The sequence below is a fragment of the Chiloscyllium plagiosum genome, unplaced genomic scaffold (assembly GCF_037043375.1).
Source record: "Chiloscyllium plagiosum isolate Xiang-an unplaced genomic scaffold, Cpla_swu_hap1 HiC_scaffold_7, whole genome shotgun sequence".
Taxonomy (NCBI): domain Eukaryota; kingdom Metazoa; phylum Chordata; class Chondrichthyes; order Orectolobiformes; family Hemiscylliidae; genus Chiloscyllium; species Chiloscyllium plagiosum.
The window spans coordinates 25,319,332-25,339,958 of NW_028270145.1; the positions used below are offsets into that span (position 1 = coordinate 25,319,332).

General features: G+C 42.0%; 1 protein-coding gene across 1 annotated transcript in view; it reads left to right on the top strand.

Moving 5' to 3' along the window:
• Nucleotides 1–313: 313 nt before the first annotated feature.
• fastkd2 (FASTK mitochondrial RNA regulator 2) overlaps nucleotides 314–20,627 on the top strand; it is a 33,515-nt gene continuing 13,201 nt past the window's right edge. Inside the window, exons 1-6 of the mRNA XM_043693235.2 lie at nucleotides 314–350; nucleotides 1,507–2,314; nucleotides 6,959–7,062; nucleotides 12,057–12,165; nucleotides 14,488–14,611; nucleotides 18,347–18,486. Of these exons, the coding sequence (XP_043549170.1) occupies nucleotides 1,580–2,314; nucleotides 6,959–7,062; nucleotides 12,057–12,165; nucleotides 14,488–14,611; nucleotides 18,347–18,486 (1,212 nt within the window). The 5' untranslated portion in view covers nucleotides 314–350; nucleotides 1,507–1,579. The remainder of the gene's footprint in view (nucleotides 351–1,506; nucleotides 2,315–6,958; nucleotides 7,063–12,056; nucleotides 12,166–14,487; nucleotides 14,612–18,346; nucleotides 18,487–20,627) is intronic.

The following is a 20,627-nucleotide window of genomic DNA, read 5'->3' on the forward strand; positions in this document are numbered from 1 at the left end:
TCCAGAATGCAGATTTTTGCTGCCCTCTGTGCGGGCTAATTATAACATTTTTTCAAAAAATAAAGTCATTTCTGAAATGATCGCTCTTGAACCTTTAAATATTATTTTATGAGAATAATATAGGGGGTGGGGGGGTAGAAAGTAGACCCGCAGAAGCTCCGCAAACTCGGCTTTGGGAAAGATGAGGCACACCACACTGACACAAGATAACCATTGTGCGCACGCGCCGGCAGGTTTTGAATCGTCACTTCCGCTGGTGAAACCGCTCTATCATTTCCAGCGCGGCTGGAATCTCGCGATACTTCAGGACTTCTAAGATGGCGGCGCCCTGACAGTTGGTACATGTTGAGGTAAGGCGTGGAATGAGAGAAGATCAAATCCCTGGCCTTCTCCATAAAGTGACAGGGAGGAGAGATGATTTGGAGATGCTGGTGTGGGACTGGGGTGGACAAAGTTAAAAATCACACAATACCAGGTTATAGTCCAACAGGTTTAATTGGAAGCAGTAGCTTTGGGAGAGAAATGAGGTAGATGCAGGACAATGGCAGTTTCTTCAATGAATTGGTGATGAATTTCACTTTCATTTCCACCCCCCTCCTCTTGGCATTGACCTTTCCTCCCAACTTCAGTTGTGTTGCCAAATTACGTTTCCAGGAATCCGATGTTCATTGATGGGACACAAAAGCCCCTCCATCGCCAACAACATTTTGTTTCTCGACTTGACGTTAGAATCATGGAATCCCAACAGTGTGGAAGCAAGCTATTTGGCCCATTGAGTCCACACTAACCCTCCAAAGAGCACAACCCTGTACATGGGAAGAAACCGGAGCACCTGGAGAAAACCCACGCAGACACGGGGAGAATGTATGGGGTCTGCACAGTCGTCTGAGGGTGGATTCGGACCCCAGCCTCTGGTGCTGTGAGGCAGTAGTGCTAACCATGAATCCACTATGCTGCTAATGATATTATCATATCAAATTCCCCACCATCAATGTCCTGGGGTTGCCATTGACCAGCAACTGAATTAGATCAGGCATATAATTCGAGGGCTACAGTGCAGGTCAAAGGCTGGGAATTCTGAGTCCCCTGTCCACCATCTGTAATGCACAAAGTGAGAAGAGTGCTTGATGGTCTGAAGAGCCTGTACCGTTCTTTGAATGCTCCCCATTTGCCTGGATGGGCATAGCCCTAACAATATTTGGGTTCAACACCATGTCAGATAAAGCAGGTCCTGAATTATTGGCAATCTCTATCTTAAAGTTTACTCCTATACCAGCACATAGTGCAGTAGTGTGCACGACCTACACGATGCATTGCATCATCATATCAAATTTTCAATGATAGAATCTCCCAAAACTGAAAATATCTCCATCCAGGTCAGCAGGAACATGGAAACCTGTAAATGTTATGAGTAGAATATTGCTGTGAGCTGTTTACAAAGTTTTTTCAACGATCAAAACTTATAAAATGTTATCCATTTTTAAAAATATTTTATTCTTGTTGCAGATTGTAATAAAATAAACTGCTGTGTTCATCCATCGTGACGACTGAAGCGAGGCAGGTACTTTGTTTCCTTACCATGACTATCCATTCAGTCGGAAATCTGCTTGTCAGGACCTTGAGATTGTGCAGCTTTCTGTCTCGTAGATGTGCATTAACCGGTGTTCGAAGCCATGCTGTTATCATCCAGGCGTACAGATTTGTGCCACTGAAGAGACAGATTGGCATTCCTTACTGTCTCGGAAATTGTTTGGATTTAAAATCAAACCGATTCCATTCATCTGAAAAGACTGAATATCAAAATCCTACAGCAGTATTAGACACTGAGCCGCAGGATGGGAATATCTACAGCAGAGAGATTAGTGGTGTATCTGCTCCTTCCATTAGTAACTTATCAAAAAGGATAATCTCAGAAAACCTGGAGCCGCTTGAAGAGGAATTTATTACTGAGCAGAAAAGCCTGTCATCAGCTACAAGAATAAAACCTTTGGAACAATTCTTTGGCAGGCTTCAGACATGCACTTCCCCCAGCGATGTGCTCGACCTATATAAAGAATCCACAATGACCTGGAAACAGGTTAGCAGTTGCCTGATGACTATGTGGAAGACGACCAAAAGAATGTCAGAGGATCAAAAGCGATATGAGCGGAAGCTGATGTTTGAGCATCCCGTCTTTGAGAAGATCTGCCAGCACACTATAAGAGAAGCTCAGTTAATGAGTTGCATTGACTTGTCATATAGTCTCTTTGCTTTGGTAAAGATTGGAGTGTCCCAGAATAGCAGGCTCATTCATACCCTGCTGAGATTGACTCAGGTAGGTACAATTAATGCCTTATAATGAAAGCATTGCTGGATAAATTGGCATAACAGCACATTGAGAAACTCTTTTTAGCATCCATAACGTAGTTCCTCTGGTTAGCAAACTGAAAGAGAAAGCGAGCAAGAAGGTCTAAAAAGGCTGGTGATTGGCTGAAAAATAAAGGTGGTCCATGCCCTACATTTGTATGATATTCCGTCCTGTTACCATAAACAGGAGAATTTTACCACTCAGCATGAGCTCAAAACTCTTATTTAAAAAGACATTTTAAATTCTAGGAGAAAGTGAAGACTGCAGATGCTGGAGATTTGAGTCGAGAGTGTGGTGCTGGAAAAGCACAGCAGGTCAGGCAGCATCCGAGGAGCAGGACAATTGACGTTTTGGGCATAAGCCCTTCATGAAGAATGAGCCTCATTCCTGATGAAGGGTTTATGCCTGAAACGTCAATTCTCCTGCTCCCCGGATGCTACCTGAGCTGCTGTGCTTTGCCAGCACCACACTCTCAATTTTAAATTCTAGTACTACTCAAGTATTTATAGCAAATAGGGATTCATTCATAGCTCATCTCCATCCGAAATCCTCATTGATACCTTCATTACCTGTAGACTCAACAATTTCCATTGCACTTCTGGCTGCGCTCTCTCTCTCTCTCTCTCTCCCTCTCCCTTCCCCCCCCGGGCTATGGAATACTGTATAGGCCTCCTAATAAATAGTTATAGTGTAAGACAGAGTGTACAGAAAGCAATATGTTAAAAAGGCTGCACAATAACCATGGGTAACTTCCTATTTACAGAGAAATAAATCAATGTGGATAGATTGGAAATGTATTAGTAGATTGTATTTGGGGCACTTTCTTAGAACAGTACATTCTAAATCCAGCCAGGGAGCAGGCTATTCTGGATAATGGTAAAGGAGTCTTTAGGTGATCTTGGTCATAATATGGTCAAATTTCACATCTCAGTTTGAAAGGAACAAGCATGGGTACAACTGTTTCAAACCCAAATAAAAATAATTATAAGAATTTGAAGGCAGAGTCGATAAAGTGAAATTAGGTTAAATGACAGGACAGTAGACATGCAGTGACAGCCTTTTATGGAGATAATTAATAACTCCCAGTAAAGATTTATTAAAGTAAAAAAGAATCATTCCTTGAGAAGGATGCACCATCTATGCCTGAATAAAGAGGAATATTATCAAATAAAATGAAACGTTGCACAAGTCTACAAGGATTAATGGTAGTGAGATTCTAAGAAGCAGCAAAAAAAAATTGCTCATTAGGAGAATGAGAGAAAGCTCGGAAGAAATATAGCCTTGTAGCACTGTATTAAAATAGGAAAAGAGCAACTAAAGTGAATGTTGGTCCTAGAGAGAGAAAGTCTGAGGAATTGATAATGAAAAAGGTGGAGGCATTGGTTTCAGTCCTTATTGCAGAAGACAAAGAAAACTTCCAAAAGGTAATTGAAACTCAAGAGGTGAGCAGGAAGAAGGAACTTAAACCATCAACAAGTAGCAAGTGGATTGGTTAAGTAAAAGGAAGCAGAGAGTAGGTGTAAGTGGTTTTTTTTGGGTTAGCAAGTTGTAGTGGAATGCTGGGCTGTCAAATATTTATATCATTTTTAATTGACTTGGAGGAAATGACTAAATCTATGCTAACTAAATTTGCAGGTGACACCAAAATTGGCAGATTGAATATAATGTGGGAAAATATGAACTTGTCTCCTGTGACAGAGAGAATAGAAAGGCAGTGCGCTATTTAAATGGAGAGAGATTGCAGAAGTCATTGGTACAGAGGTACTTGAATCACAGAGAGTTAAAATGCAGCTTCAGCAAGTGATTAGGAAGACAAATCAAATGTTAGGATTTATTGCAATGGAACACAAATACAAGAGTAGCAAAGTTTTACTTTAGCTGTGCAGGGCCTTGGTGAGACTGCATGTAGAGTGCAGTGTACAGTTTAAAATTCTTTATTTGGAAAAGGACGTACTTATATTAGAACTAGTTCAGAATAGGTTCACTCAACTCAATCTGATGGTGATGTCTTATCTAATGAATAAAGGTTGAACAGGCTTAGCTTGTATCCATTGGAGTTTAGGAGAATGAGAGATGATATTGCGACAAACAAGATCTTTAGAGGACTTGTTAAGGAGGTTATTTCCTCTTTTCAGCGAAACTGAAACGAGGGAGCACAGTTGAAAGGTAAGAGGTCTCCCATTTAAGATGGAGTTGAGTTTTTTTGATAATGTAGACCTTTTATTCCTGAAAGCAGTGAAGATTGAGTCATTGCATTTATTTAAGGTGGAGTTCAGTGGATGTTTGATCAACAAGGAAGTGGTGATTATTGAGCTGGCAGGAAGTAGACGTGAGACCACAACCAGGTGACCCTATTGAATGGTGGAGTTGGCTGAATAACCTCCTCCTGCTGCTAGGCATGCTGTAGAATTCAACCAAAACTCTCTGTATTAATTAGTGACAGGTCTAGGTTCCCTATCATCCCTATGCTCGCTGACCTAAATTGGCTATCATTTAAAGCAGCATTTTGATTCCAAAATTGTGATCTTTATTTTCCAAGCTCTCCATGGCTTCACCTTTCTCTATCTCTGTAATCTCCTCTAATCCTAAAACCTTCTGAATTAACATCATTCTTCTAGTCTGTGCACTCCACATCATTGTTGCTGCAGCATGGGTAGCCCTGCTTACAAATGCCTGGGCCAAAGCTCTGGAATCCCACCTCCACACTATTCCAAAAATCCCACCTCTTTGACCGATCTGTTGGTCATTTAACCCAATGATGCCTTGTGTGCCTCAGTGTCCTGTTTTATTTTATTAATGCTCCTGTGCAGCACCTTGGAATGTTACGTTGTGTTAAAGGCATTATACAAGTTGTTTGTTCTAATACAGGCATTCTGTAGTGTGATTCCTAATATATTCCTACTTTTGAAGCCTCCTTGAGACCTGATTGCAAGATAACAGCAATAGGGTAGATAGAGGGAAACTGCCTTCTTTGGAGGAACAATCCAGACCTCAGGGATATGATCTTGAAATTAGAGCCCAGGCCATATTAACAGCAAGACAGGAAGCACACTATCCACACAAAGGCTAATGTAAGTGTGGAATTCTCTCCCTTGATTTTTTTTTAAGATTGGGACAGATGGATCTTTCATGGAAGGTGGGCAAGATGAGTACTTGTTGGCTTATTCCTAATCGCCTTTGAGAAGGTGGTGGTGAGTCACCTTATTGAACCACTCCCACCTGTTGCAGGTACTATCACAGTATTGTTAGGAAGGGATTTTGAGGATGTAGATCCAGTGACAGTAAAGGAACAATTATATAGTTCCAAGTCAAGATAGTATGTGGCTTGGAGGGGAATATGCGAGGTGGTAGTTTCACCTAATTTAGTACATATGGGTTTCTGCCCTAGACTGCCATTACACTGTTGAATAAAAGGACAGAAATCTTTGAAGAAATTGTGTAGAACTTAATCAGTCGCTTTTTCGATAAGGAAATAAATCTAACTCCCTGAATATCTTTACTCCAGTCAGTTTTAAAATGTCTATACCTAACTGTTTCAGGAAGAAGCAATACTGGAATGCTTTTTCTTCTCCTTTCAGGTGAACATTTATATCTGTTGATTTAAGGTTTGGGATGGTAGCTCAGAATGTAAAGGTAGCCACATTATTTATCGAACATTTACAGCATGTTTTGGGATCTATAGACCAGTTGGATTAACATTATTAGTACAAAAGATAACCATATCCTTATTCAAAGAGAAAATAGAGAATCAGCTGGAAACCAACAATGAATTTTAGCAAGGGCTTGCAAAATGAAAAAGCTTATTTGATCAACCACGTTGAATTCTTTGAAAGGTCAACAGAGAAGGTTGATGAGAATGCAGTGGATTCCACGTATCTAGACTTTTAAAAGTTATTGGGAAAACATTATATCATGGACTGATTAATAAGGCTAGTGCATGTGGGTTCAGTGGTAAGTTGCAGACTGGGCAATGAACTGGCAGCAAGTAGTGATAAAATGTAGGTGTTCACAGTGGCTGAAGGGGAACATTAGGTCCCATGAGGATTGGAACCACTGTTGTTCACAATTTAAATGAATAATTTTGACTTTGGAATGAAAAACGCAATTTTAAAATTTCAGTTAACACCAAAGTAGTCAGGAGGTGGTAAGATGGTGTGATAGAGATGGTCAATACTGATGAGACCAGAAGTTAGGAACACAATTGGCATTTAATCTGTAAATGATGGGCTCATGTGGTGCAGTGGTGGTGTCCATACCTTGGACAGGGAAGCCCAGGTTCAAGTCCCACCTGCTTCAGAGGTGTGTAATAACATCTCTGAACAGGTTGACTAGAAAATACAATTTGCAAACTAAATTCAACACATACTTGCATGCAGTATTTCACTTTGGTAAGAACAATAAGGAGGTCAATAGTTATTTTGAAAATAAGAATCTAAATGAGTTAGAGAAACCAAAGGATCTTGGATTCCAAATAGACAAATAACTAGAATTAGTGACACATGCCAGTAAGGCCATGAGAAAGGAAACCCTGGGGAATAGAATTGAAAAATAGAGAAGGTAAGTTCACCTTGCATTTGCAGTAACCTGTCTGGTCTGTTTGTGGTCTTATAGGAGCGTCTGAACAAATTTGATGAGCGAGCTCTGTCAGTGCTTTCCAGTTGTTTGAAGAACATGGAAGACAGCAGGAATGTAAATGCATTGCGAGTAGGGCTGAGGTAAGGCAGTGGCACATGAATCTCCCATCTCAACCTGCTCTGCATAACTGCCCCGATTCAGTACATGTTTTAGAAATGCTGCCTTAATTCTGCAGAACCTTTACATCACAGACACAGGGTATTCAGCCCAACTCATCCAGACAAAGCACCCTGTCAGTATTTCCTTCTAATGCTTTGTCTAATTTCTGCCTGAATGAATCAATGCTATTCACCTCAACAACCCCCTATGATGGTGAGTTTCACATTCTCTCAACTTCCTCATAAAGGATTTTTCTCTGAATTTTCCATTGAATTTAATAAAAACTCTTGTATGTTTATAGCCCAAATTTTTGAACTCCTACATAAGTGACAACATCTTCTCTTCATCTACTCAAAGAAGTAACAAAGAGGATTGATGAGAGCAGAGTGGTAGATGTGATATATATAGACTTCATTAAGGCATTTGACAAGGTTCTGCATGATAGACTGATTAACAAGGTTAGATCACGTGGAATACAGGGCGAACTAGTCAAGTGGATACAGAACTAGACCGAAGGTAGTAGACAGAAGATGGCGGTGGTGTAGGGTTGCTTTTCAGGCTGGAGGCCTGTGATCAGTGGTGTGCCACAAGGATCGGTGCTGGGTCCACCTCTTTTTGTTATTTATATAAATGATTTGGATGTGAATATAGGAAGTATGGTTAATAATGTTTGTAGATGACACCAAAATTGGTGGTGTAGACAGCCCAGCAGGTTATCTCAGAGTACAACAGGATCTTGATCAGATGGGCCGGTAGGCTGAGGAGTGGCAGATGGGTTTAATTAATTAAATGTGGGATGCTGCATTTTGGAAAGGCAAGTCATGTCAAGGCTTAATGGTAAGGTCCTACTAAACAAAGAGACCTTGGAGTGCAGGTTCATAGTTCCTTGAAAGTAGAGTCGTAGGTTGACAGCATAGTGAACAAGGTATTTGGTATAGAGTCATAGAAATGTACAGCATGGAAACAGACCCTTTGGTCCAACCCGTCCATGCCGACCAGATATTCCAACACAATCTAGTTCCACCTGCCAGCACCCGGCCCGTATCCCTCCAAACCCTTCCTATTCATATACCCATCCAAATGCCTTTTAAATGTTGCAATTGTACCAGCCTCCCCCACTTCCTCTGGCAGCTCATTCCATACACTTCCCACCCTCTGTGTGAAAAAGTTGCCCCGTAGATCTCTTTTATATCTTTCCCCTCTCACCCTAAACCTATGCCCTCTAGTTCTGGACACCCCGACCCCAGGGAAAAGACTTTGCCTATTTACCTTATCCATGCCCCTCATGATTTTATACACCTCTATAAGGTCACCCCTCAACCTCCGACGCTCCAGGGAAAACAGCCCCAGCCTGTTCAGCCTCTCCCTATAGCTCAAATCCTCCAACCTTGGCAACATCCTTGCAAATTTGTTCTAAACCCTTTCAAGCTTCACAACATCTTTCCGATAGGAAGGAGATCAGAATTGCACGCAGTATTCCAACAGTGATGTAACCAATGTCCTGTACAGTCAGCACAACTGTAATGCTCTCCCTTATCAAAAACACCACTCCCCCTCCTCTCTTTCCTCCCTTTCTCTCTTTCCTGTAGCACTTGTATCTTGGAACATTAAGCTGCCAGTCCTGTCCATCCCTGAGCCATGTTTCCGTAATTGCTATGATATCCCAGTCCCATGTTCCTAACCATGCCATGAGTTCATCTGCCTTCCCTGTTTGGCCCCTTGCATTGAAATAAATGCAGTTTAATTTATTAGTCCTACCTTGTCCCTGCCTGCCCTGACTGGTTGACTCACTTCTGTTCTCAAGTGTATCAGTCTCAGACTGATCTCTTTCCTCACTATCTCCCTGGGTTTCCCCCCCCCCCCCCCCCCCCCCCACAACCCCTTACTAGTTTAAATCCTCCTGAGCAGCTCTAGCAAACCTCCCTGCCAGTATATTAGTCCCCTTCCAATTTAGGTGCAATCCGACCTTGTATACAGGCCACTTCTACCCTAAAAGAGATTCCAATGATCCAAAAATGTGAATCTTTCTCCCATACACCAACTCCTCAGCCATGCATTCATATGCTCTACCCTCCTATTCCTGCCCTCACTAGCTCGCAGCACTGGGAGTATTCCAGATATTACTACTCTTGAGGACCTCCTTTTTAAATTCCTGCCTAACTCTCTGTAATCTCCCTTCAGAATTGTGCTTGCCTTTATTGGTGAGTGCTTTGAGTATGGGAGTTGAGAGGCTATACAGGACATTGGTTAGGCCCCTTTTGAAATATTGTGAGCAATTCTGGTCTCCCTCATATAGGAAGGATGTTGTGAAACTTGAAAAAGTTCAGAAAAGATTTACAATGATGTTGCCAGGGTTGGAGGATTCGATCTATAGGCAGAGGCTGAATAGACTGGGGCTGTTTTCCCTGGAGCTTCGCAGGCTGGGTGATGACCTCACAGAAACTTATAAAATCATGAGGGGTACAGGTCACAGGTGAATCGCCCAGGTCTTTGCTCCAGGGGAGCAGAGTCCAAAACTAGAGGGCATAGGTTTAAGGTGAGAGGGGAAAGATTTAAAAGGGATCTAAGGAGCAACATTTTCATGCAGAGGGTGGTACGTGTATGGAATGAGCTGCCAGAGGATGTGGTGGAGGCTGATACAATTACAACATTTAAAAGGCATCTGGATGGGTATATGAATAGGAAGGGTTGGGATGGATATGGGTCAAATGCTAGCAAATGGGACTAAGTTCATTTAGGATATCTGTTTAGCATAGACAAGTTGGACTGAATGGTCTTTTTCTATGTTGTACAGTTCTATGACTCTAAATCCTATCATAATTTTGAAAGCATCTATCAGTTCAACCGGTACTGCCTCGTTTGAAACTGAGGAAGCCCAGCCTGTTTAACTATTTCCTGAGAGTTGCATCTCTTAGTTCTAGTCTCACCCTTGTCATTTTTTCCTCACTTTCTCCAGTGCGCTTACAATTGCTTCATATAGAAAGATGTATTTTAAAACCCAAGTATAAATAAACAGTAGAAGCTATCTTTCATTTTAACAGTTCTGTGCAGTTCCACCTGTAGGTGAGAATACTATCCTTGGGTTAGCTCTGTGCTCCTTTACTTGTAATACCCCGTTAATAATACAGATTCAGCACAAGGGCATGGCATTCTTTTCTTTTGATGGGTGCGATCAGAGTTTGTGACTTGTGTTTTTATTTCCAAACAGTTGCTATATAGCTGTTGAAGGAATATTTCTGTGAAGGCATTTAAAAAGTAATGAGATCAGCCTTTGCATAAACGTGATTTTAAAGCCAGTATGCGTCAGAAAGCCAGTGATTTCAAGGACCCCTGGAGCCTCAATGGAAGTTTATTGATGTTATGGGGGAGTGTTTACAACAGGACAGATAAAATCTTACGTCATTAGCTTTAGCAGAGTCTAACAATCAATTTTTTAAAAATAGTTCAATGGCATTTGGGTTCAGTTCAAAATGAGCCTGACTGAAGTCAGATGCAAGTATACTCTCATTTTAGAAAAAAGGGGATTGTTTACAATAGTCAAGGAAAGAAGTTACCTCGGTGAGAGAGTGTAATTTGTGAAGTTTCCAGACCAGGAGTGTTCCGATACAAATTTGCATTCGCCAATCAAAATTGAGAATGTGTAAGCTCTCCGTTGTGTGAGTATTCAAGGATAAGACTTTGCAGCTCACAAGGCAGGGTATGTGAAGAAGCAGTTAAGTCAAATCTACAGATTTGATGGGGAAGGAAAATTTATCTGGATTTTGATTAAGTGAGAGGTAATGGTGTGGGGTCGTAGATGGGATTTTGGTTTGAAATCTTTCAAACTGTTACATTTAACGTGGTCAGTTTGTTTAGTTTCATTTTTAAAACGTATTTTGTGTATTATGTTTGTTATACATATCCGCAGCATTGTGTGCTTATGTTTCAGTGAAAAATAACAACCACTTGAAATTAATATAAAAATCCTCAAGTCAAATTTAATTCTGGGATCTGAATTATCCCGTGGCGACATCAGCTCTTAGCAAATGCAGGAGAGTTTGGGAGATTCAATGCAAGTAACTCACACTTGTAATGCATTAGTTCTATATTAATGGATGGATGTTGAGAGGCGGGGAGTGTGCAGTTTCCCTGGTGCACATTGCCTACTTCCAGAAATTATTCGGAGATGATGGTGTTGAACTGGAGTGTACAAAGTTAAAAATCACACAACACCAGACAACCACCTGATGAAGGAGCAGCACTCCGAAAGCAAGTGCTTCCAGTTAAACCTTTGGACTTTAACCTGCTGTTGTGTGATTTTTAACTTTGTACTTTCTGCAAGAATGGCTTGCAATAATTTTCACCCCAACACTATTTACAACTCATTCCGCTAAGCCAGACAATATAATACACCGAATAACTAGAAGTGAAATTTCGAAGCAATGAAGTTTTGAGTCAGTTTTTATTTCCTTCCTTTCATCTCCTTACCTGAATAAGGATATAATTACCATAGATGGGGTGCAGAGAACCGATACCGGGGATGACAGGATTATCCTCCGAGGAGTGATTGAGCAGACTGGGCCTGTATTCTGTAGAGTTGAGAATAGAGAGGTGGTCTCATGCTAAAGTCTCACAGGAGTCAACAGGGCAGATGCAGCAAGTATGTTTTCCCAGCTGGGGCCTGGAACCAGCTGACGCAGTCCATGAGTAAGGGATAGGCTGTTCGGGATGGAGATCAGGTGAAATTCTTTCACTCAGAGAGTAGTAAACCTTTAGAGATTGAATACATTTATGACAAAGATGGCTAGATTTCCTGGTGTTAAAGACATCAAGGCATATCCAGATACTGTGGAAAAATGGTGTTGAGGTAGAAGATCAGTTATGATCTCATTGAGTGCTGGGGCAGGTTTGAGGGACCAACCTGCCTAATTCTCACCTTTTCCTTATGTTCCTATAAAAAGAACGAGAACCAATGTTTGGTGTTGTGTCCTGATAGGCTTCTCGTAGAACTACGCATTCCAGCGATCAGGAGAGTGATGGCCCTGCAGACCATGATGAGATGTATTGGTCAAGGTGCCCCACTGCCTCTAAAGAAAAAGCTGGAGGTAAGTTATACTTAATTCTTGGGCTGTTGGTGTCCCTGCCAAGGCTAGCATTTGCTACCCATGCCTGCTTGCCTTTTGAGGAGGTGATGGTTTACCCCCTCAGAGGAAACCACATTGGTATGAAATCATATATAGGACCAATCTCCAACAACCCAACAGCACCATGGTCATTTTAATGGAGACTGGCTTTTTGTGGAAAGGAACAGAGCTATATCTTGGTGGAGCATGAAGTGTGGAGGCGGATACAATTAAAACATTGAAAAGGCCTCTGGATGGGTATATGAATAGGAAGGGTTTGGAGGGACATGGACTAAATGCTGGCAAACGGGACTAGATTAATTTAGGATATCAGGTTGGCATGGATGAGTTTGACCGAAGGGTCTGTTTCCCTGCTGTACATATCTATGACACTTTGTGATATGGCCTTTGTGTATGATGCCCCCTGTTATTTCACTGATGGAGGCATGGAATTGGAAGGTCACCATATACCATCTATACCACTCCCTCTTTAGGGAGTGTAGAAAATGACCAAAAATCTGAAGCAGAAACCATTGGGTGGGGGAAGGACTTGTTCGAAGAAACATCTATTCTGTTGGGTTGGCATGTACCATTTTCAACAAGAAACTGAGAGCCAGGGGGGTGGGATCTTGCAGAATTGGAGTTGCGATTGCTTTTCATTGACAGTCATGTCCAATTTCACAGGTTCAGGCACAGGCATCTCTCATGGGCTGTGGACGTCACTAGCAAGGCCAGCAGTTGTTGCCTACCCACAGGTGCTAGGCCATTTCAGAGGGCAGTTCAGAGCCAACCACACTGCTGTGAGTCTGGAGTCACATGTAGGCCAGACTGGGTAAGAATGGCAAATTCCTAAAGTGAACCAGATGGTCAAACAATTCATTGATAACTAGCTTTATATCCCAGATTTCTATATTAATTTTAAATTCCACCCCCTACTACTGGTTGGAATTTAAACCTGTGTCTATAGACCATTCCTGGTGAATGAATCCAGTGACGTTATCACTGTGCCATCTTGGCCCCTAGAAATATTAGCACTGCCAGAGGACGTCTCAGTCAAGTGCTTTGCAAGCTAAAAGTGGAGCTAAAAGGAAACAAAAGCAAGCCATGAAACTGTTTAGAGTTCTAGTAAAAACCAACGTGAAGCACAGTGTACAGTTTCAGGCACTGCACCGCAAGAAGAATATATGATCCTTCCAGGATGACCAGAATCCTAACAGGATTTAAAGGATTAGATTGTCAGGAAGGTCACATGGAATAGGCTTATGTTTACTTGAATCTATAGGGTGCAGGGGTGATTTAATGGAGTTGCTTAAGATGGTGAAATTGAGAGGTTGGATCGGGAGAATCTGTTCCATCTGATGGGGGCAGAGCATGCGGTAGATCAGTTTGAACAGTTCCACTCATCAATAGATTCCCAAAGGGCAGTGGAAATCTGGAACTCTTTCCCACTGCCCTCCAACAAGCCATGAGTCTCTGGGGCTAACTGTAAACACCAAAGATTAACAACACCAACCGGCACATAGTAAAACAATGTCATGGCACCAAGACATAACAGGAGAGGTTAGGTCAGGTAACCAAAAGCTTGGTCAGAAGTGGATTTTAAGCAACGTCTACAATAGGAAAATTTGGGTCGAGGGAATTCCAGAACTCAGCAGCTGATAGTGGGGCCTCTAGTGGTGGAGCAGTTGAAATTAGGAGCACTCAAGGGGTTAGGATCTGAGGTCTGCAGATGTCTCCGAGTGTTATGGAGCTGAAAGAGTTTACAGACATGTAGAAGGTTGAAGTCCTGATGGAAGTTGAAAAGAAGGGTGAAATTCTTGAAATCGCCATTTGCTTGTATCTATGTGAGTCAACGAGCGCAGGAGTGTTGAGTGTATGTTAAAACAGAGGCAACAAAGTGTTGAATGACCTCAAATTCACACAGGGAGACCAGCCGGATGTGCTTTGGAGTGATTAATAGTTAGTGAACTGCAGTTGGGTAAATCTACTAAAGGATATGGTACCAAGGTAGGTTAATGGCGTTAAGACACAAATCAGCCACGATCTAGCTGAATGGCAGAACTACCTCGAGCAGTTGACTGGTCAAGGAGTGTTTCAGTGATGGTGACAGTTCTGTTCTATGCAGGGGATGCTACAGAACACGCAGTGAATACTGTGTTTGTTTCACTGTAAATACTGCTTTGGATATCATTAATGCAAGTTTGAGGCTGCAATTCAGATATGTAGCAGTGCTTTATTTTAAGATGCAAACTAGTTTGGGGCTGCAGAAAAGTTATTTAAAGGTTGTTGCTCTCTGTTTGACAGAACAAAGCACTCTCCTTGCTGAATGAGTTCACCCTTCCCAACTGTCAGTACATGTTTGTCACTTTGGCAGTTATGGACTACCGGTCACTCCCACTCCTAGAGGCATGCAGTAACAGGATTATTGGTAAGTGAACCTTGCATTTATAATTCTCATTCTGGATCAGTGGTGCTGGAAGAGCACAGCAACTCAGGCAGCATCCGACGAGCAGCAAAATCGGATGCTGCCTGAGTTGCTGTGCTCTTCCAGCACCACTGATCCAGAATCTGGTTTCCAGCATCTGCAGTCATTGTTTTTACCTCATTAATAATTCTCACCCTTGTTTCCAATGACCTCCATTGCCCCACTGTAACCACTTTTAGTCTACAAAGGTTAATAGCGATACAGTGGCAAACATTTAAGATATTTGATACTTCAGAATTAACAATCAGTGCATTCTGAAAAGAAAGAGATTTTCCAAAGGTTGGACCATCATCTGTGATTAACTAAAGAAAAGGTGAAGGTACTATAAAAGACAAAGAAAAAGCATTGGATTCTGCCAAGATATGTGGCAAGTCAGTATATTGGACAAAGTATAAAAGTCAGCGAAAAGTGACTAAATGCTTAATGAGGAAAGAAACATTATAATGAAAGAGAAATGCTGAAAATATTAAAAATGGTAGTTAGAGTCTTTATAGGAATTTGGAAAGGAAAAGAGCAATCGAAGTCGATGCTGGTCCAGTAGGCAGTGAGTAATGGAAAATAAGGAGATGGCAGCTGAATTAAAAATGTATTTTGTATCGGTCTTCACCGTAGGGATCTCAGTGACATTGCGGAAATAGCTGTAGTTTGGGAAATGGCAGGGACGGGGGTATTAAGGAAAACTATAAATCCAGGGGAATGGTTCTGACAAATTGTGGCCTAATGAGTTCTATATTTCACCATCGGGAGATAGTGTGTTGGGTCTAATTTTCCAAAATCTCCTAGATTGGGGAATGTTCCATTTGATTGGAAGGTAGCAAATGTTACTCCTTTACTCAAGAAAGGAGGCAGACAAAAAGCAGGAAATGACAGGCTAGTTTTTAACATCCATCAGAGAGAAGACCTTAAGCTATTATTAAAGATTTGTGGCACTTTAAAAAATGCAAGGTAATCAAGCAGAGTCAACATTGTGAAAGGGAAATCATGTTTCACCAAGTTGTTGGTGCTCTTTGTCCATACACAATAATCTGTGGAGGAATGCCAGAAGGTATTTGATAAGGTGTCACATTCAAGGAAGGTAAAAGCTGATGATGGATAAGAGACAGATAGCTAATAGGAGGCTGAGAATAGGAATAAATAGTTGGCAAAAGTTGTGAGTGGTATGCCACAGAAATCAGTGCAGTTCAAAGAAGATTTACCAGATTAATACTTAGGTTGGCTGAGGAGACTTGGTTGGACAGGATCCACTTGGATCCACTGGAGTTTGGAGGTGACTTGTTTGAAGCATCTAAAACCCTAAGGGATGTTCACAGGTGGATGTGGAGAGGATGTTTTCTGTTGCGGGAGAATCTAGAACGAGGAGTTGGTAGTTTAAAAATAAGCAATCTCCCAATTTAAGGCAGAGTTGAGGTGAAATTCTCAGCATGAGTGTTTGAAAGTCTCTTCCTCCAAAGATGGTGCAAGGAGAGCCTTTGAATATTTTGAAGACATAAATTCTTAGAAAGTGAGGGAACGAGAGAGTATTGGTAGGATATGGAGTTGATCAGCCGTGATCTTATTAAATGGTGGAACAAACTCGCGGCACAAATAGCTTACTTCTGCTCCTCACTTGTTTACCACCTGTATGCTCTCACAACTGTTGTGCATTATTGCTTGGAGGTCAGTTTGTAGAGCTCACATTATCTTATCAGTATTTCTTTCTTTCCCTTCTTATGATTTTTCACCGCATAATGATTGTGCTAAATCATCCAGTTCCTGAGAGGAAATCTTGCATTTATGTCCTCATTCCTTACAAAGAGCTTATTCCCGAAACATCGGTTTCTCCTGCTCCTCGGTTGCTGCCTGACCTGCTGTGCTTTCCAGCACCATGCTCTTCGACTTGCGTTTATGTTGTGCCTTTCTTGTCTAGGACATCCCAAGTGCTTTGGAGTCAGCAAAATGCTTTTCAAGTGTAGAAATTCTTTAAATGTCAGATACACGGCAACTAATTTGCACCCAGTAAACTCCCACAAGCATTGAAGTGGTAATGACCAACAAATCTCTTTTTTCGATGTTGGTTGAGGGATAAGTGTTGACCAGGATGCTTGCGATAGCTCCCTTACTCTTCTTTGGGATTATCCCCTGAGATATTCAGGACAGAGAGCAGGCAGCCCCGATTTAACATCTGATGTGAAAGGTAGCACTCCAACAGTTCAGCGCTGTCTCATTACAGCACCAGGGGTGTCAGCCTCTTGTTTTGATTTCAGCTTGATGAGGGGGAGAGTTAAACCCTTGACTAAGGCTCAAAGGCAAGGACATTTAAAGTTGGATGCATAAAATGTCTGTAGTTCACTTCTGTAATTCAGTTTGGTACAAGTGACTGGGATTGTTTACTGGTTTGAGATTCTCTGCTTATTGGTCTAGAGTGGAATTCATTATTGTGGTCCTTCGTTCAATCGATACAAAACGATAAAGTGTTGGCAATTTACATGTGAGGCAGCACCCACTTTTGACACTAGCTGGAGAACAACTTTTATGGAGGGATTTCTCATCCTTCACGGACTCTGCCCTTCCTATCTCTGTAAGCCCATTTAGCCCCAAGACTCTCTCAGATCTCTGTCTGCCTCCAATTCTGATCTGCTGTGCATCTCTAATTTTCTTTGCCCCACTTGAACCTTGTGTTTCTCGCTGTGAGATTTTGTCAGTGGGAAGCGACTTGGGATACCTTACTGCCATAAAGGTGTTATATTAATGTAGTTTGTTACTAGCCTCAGTGGAGATTCAGATCTCAATTGTTTTTGCCATGTGGTTGTTGTCACCAGTTGATTACCAAAATCAAAACAGGAACTGCTGCAAATACTCATGAGGTCAAGCAAAAATCCCAGAGCAAAGTTAACCTTCCTGATCAGTGACCTCTCTACACAGATTAACCAATTTTAAACAGAGTGGTGGTAAGGGGGAATGTGTGTGATAAGGCAGAAGGCCAGACAGATTAAAGGAATAAGGGAATGACAGTGCAAGGCAAGAGAGGCTATTAATGGGATCATGATTACGCAGCACCTTCCCTATTAAATTTATGCTGTGCATCTGACGTATGGCACATATCTTGTTGACACTGAAAGAAACCCTCAGTCCAAGAACACTCCTTGTCTTCCTGTTCTCACAAGTATCACTCCCCGACACATCTGATAAATGATGGGAAGTCATGAGCCAGTTCCTTGTGACAAACTCCAATCTGTCAAATGGCCAGCATTGTGTTTGGACCATGGTGAGAATGGTCATTGCTAAGCAAGGTCAGGGTGCACCAGGGCTCCCTGACCACCACAGGGCTCCAGCACTTGTCCTGTTGTGGAGAGACACAACCAGCATTAGTGAAGAGTGTCCACTCTGTAGACTAAGTGACAAACTGAAACTCTTACACTGAGCAAATGAGGAGGCTGTCACTTGACTTCAGGGACTTCCATTCACAAAATAAATCAATAAATCAATAAACAAGGCAAGGAAAGAAACTAAAGAAGTGTCTCAAGGAGACCAGAAGAAGAGGGAAGCATGAAAAACAGATCATGTGCAAAAGGCTGCCAGGACTGTGATGGAGAAAAGTGAGTAATTCCAGCAGACCTGATAGCTTGTCTGTGACTTTTTGAAAAGAGAAAAACTAAGAGTACTTCACTTTGTCAAGTTTGAACCATGTTGTTCCCTCAGAGAATATCCACAGCATCCCGTTTTGGCGCCTCGTACACATTTTGCAGTCGTGCAAGGATCTCTGGTACCGCAACCCCGCCCTGCTCAGTGCAATAGGCAACCACGTGCTGTCCAGCCTGGCGATCTGGCAGGTTAAACAGGTGAGATGACTTCAAGAGCTGAGTCTGAGGATCCATCTTTTGTTGTCTGGACAGATTTCAAAAAGGACAAATATGTTGGGCTGCGGGGAAAGAGCGGGCGAGTGTGGCCAACTGGTCAGAACTGTCAACGGTGCGGAGGACTGGAATATAGAACAGTCCAGCATTGGATAGGCCCTTCCGCCCACAATGTTGTGCTGTGTGATTTTGTGATGTACCTTACCTGGGCCACAGTGACTGACAGCTGCAGGTCCTCCAGCAGCTAAGAAAGTAAGCGATTACAATCCTACCGATCACTGTCAAAGCCACAGATTGAAAGAAAAGATCTTGAGTAAGCGAGAGCTCTGGTGAACTCTGATCTACACGGAATATTACTGTCCTCTTCTCCTTCAGTTCCGCAGAAAAACCTGCAGACTGTTTTCAGCTCGGTTTCATAGAATCCGTACAGTGTGGAAACAGGCCCTTTGGCCAAACAAATCCTCACTGACCCTCCGAGGAGTAACCCACCCAAACCCATTCCCCTAACCTATTAGTCTATATTTACTCCTAACTAATGCACCTAACTGTACACATCCCTGAATGCGATGCGCAATTCACCTAACGTGCGCATCTTTAGATTGTGAGAGGAAGCCAGAGCACCCAGAGGAAACTCTCACAGACACTGGGAGAATGTGCAAAATCCACACAGTCGCCCGAGACCGGATTTAAACCCGGGTCCCTGGCGCTATGAGGCAGCAGTGCTAACCACTGAGCCACCGTTCCTCCTCTGTCTGTCCAATTGTTCTTCTCACTCTTTGGACTCTATCTCCACCTATTGTTTACTTCTTAACCCCTCCCCCAACCCTATCTTCTGTATGAAAACCAACATTTTCCTAGCTACCATTAGATTCACAGGAATCGAGCCTGGGTCCCTGGCACTGAGAGGCAGCTGCGCTAACCACTAAGCCACCATGTGCTTTGTTTTTATTTTATATTTGACCAGATATGTATGTTTTTATAACATTGCTTCTGGTCTGCAAGTTATCATGGACAACCCCCTGTGCCCTCTCACTGGCTCTTTGCCCAGCCATAGATTCTCTGATGGCACTGTCACAGTTGAAATTTATGACACAAATAATTGGGAGAAGCTCAAATTCATTTTCAATCATTGTAATGAAATGTTGTCATTCTAGCTGAATGGAAACATTGTAAGGTGCAATATTGTACGAGAAGACTGTCAATTATAATATTTTGGGATTAGCTACTGGAGTCAATTTAAAAAGAGCAAACCCTAAGAGAAAATTAAATGTAACTGAAGTTTTTACTATTGCACAAAGATCATTGTAGCACTGCATTTGTAACCACTGATTGATATTTTCTTTTGATTTATTTGAACAAGTGAACAACTTGGAAAGGCTTATACAGAAGGTTTCTACGTAGTCCAACTTGTACATGATGGGATTCTCAATCCCAGGGTCGTGCTGTTGAATCCCAAATCAAGTGATTATTTTTGATCTTTAAATATTTTAATTAAAATCCATTTCTTAAGGATGTTTCCCAGTGGTGATTCTCCACAGTTAAAAACATAGTGTTTGTTTGTAGGGAAAATAAATCTTGTTGTTATCACCCAGGTATGGCCTGTCTACAAAAGATCCTGACACTTAAAATGTTTGCTGCCTGAGTAGTAGCAGACTTTTCCATTGTCTGACCTGGTTTTAAAAGGAGACATTTATAAGACACCAGCTTGTGCATAATTCAACGACAGAAAGTAGACCTCCATTCAAAGGCATCTCTTCCTTCCAGCTGCCTGACACTGAAACTATGCAGGAAGTGCTCCCTCTAGTGTTGGGGTGCAAATAACCACAGCCTTTTTTTGTGTGTGTCTGTAAAATTTTGCCTCAATCTCCTGACTCTAATAATTCTCACATTACAAAACAAGATCAATTAATAAACAAGAGCAGTTGCGGTTTTATAGTGAATTCTGACTTTATCTTTCTCTCCCTGCACCTCTCTCAGAGATTAGACCTCATCAGGAATTGATTCTTCTGGGCTATCTCTCAGTCTCTCTAGTGTCTCGGACTAAGACAGCCACTCTTCAATAGCTGTGATCCCCTTTTCTTTCCCATGCTCTGCCTTCTCCTTGTCCTCTTTGGGAAAGCAGACGC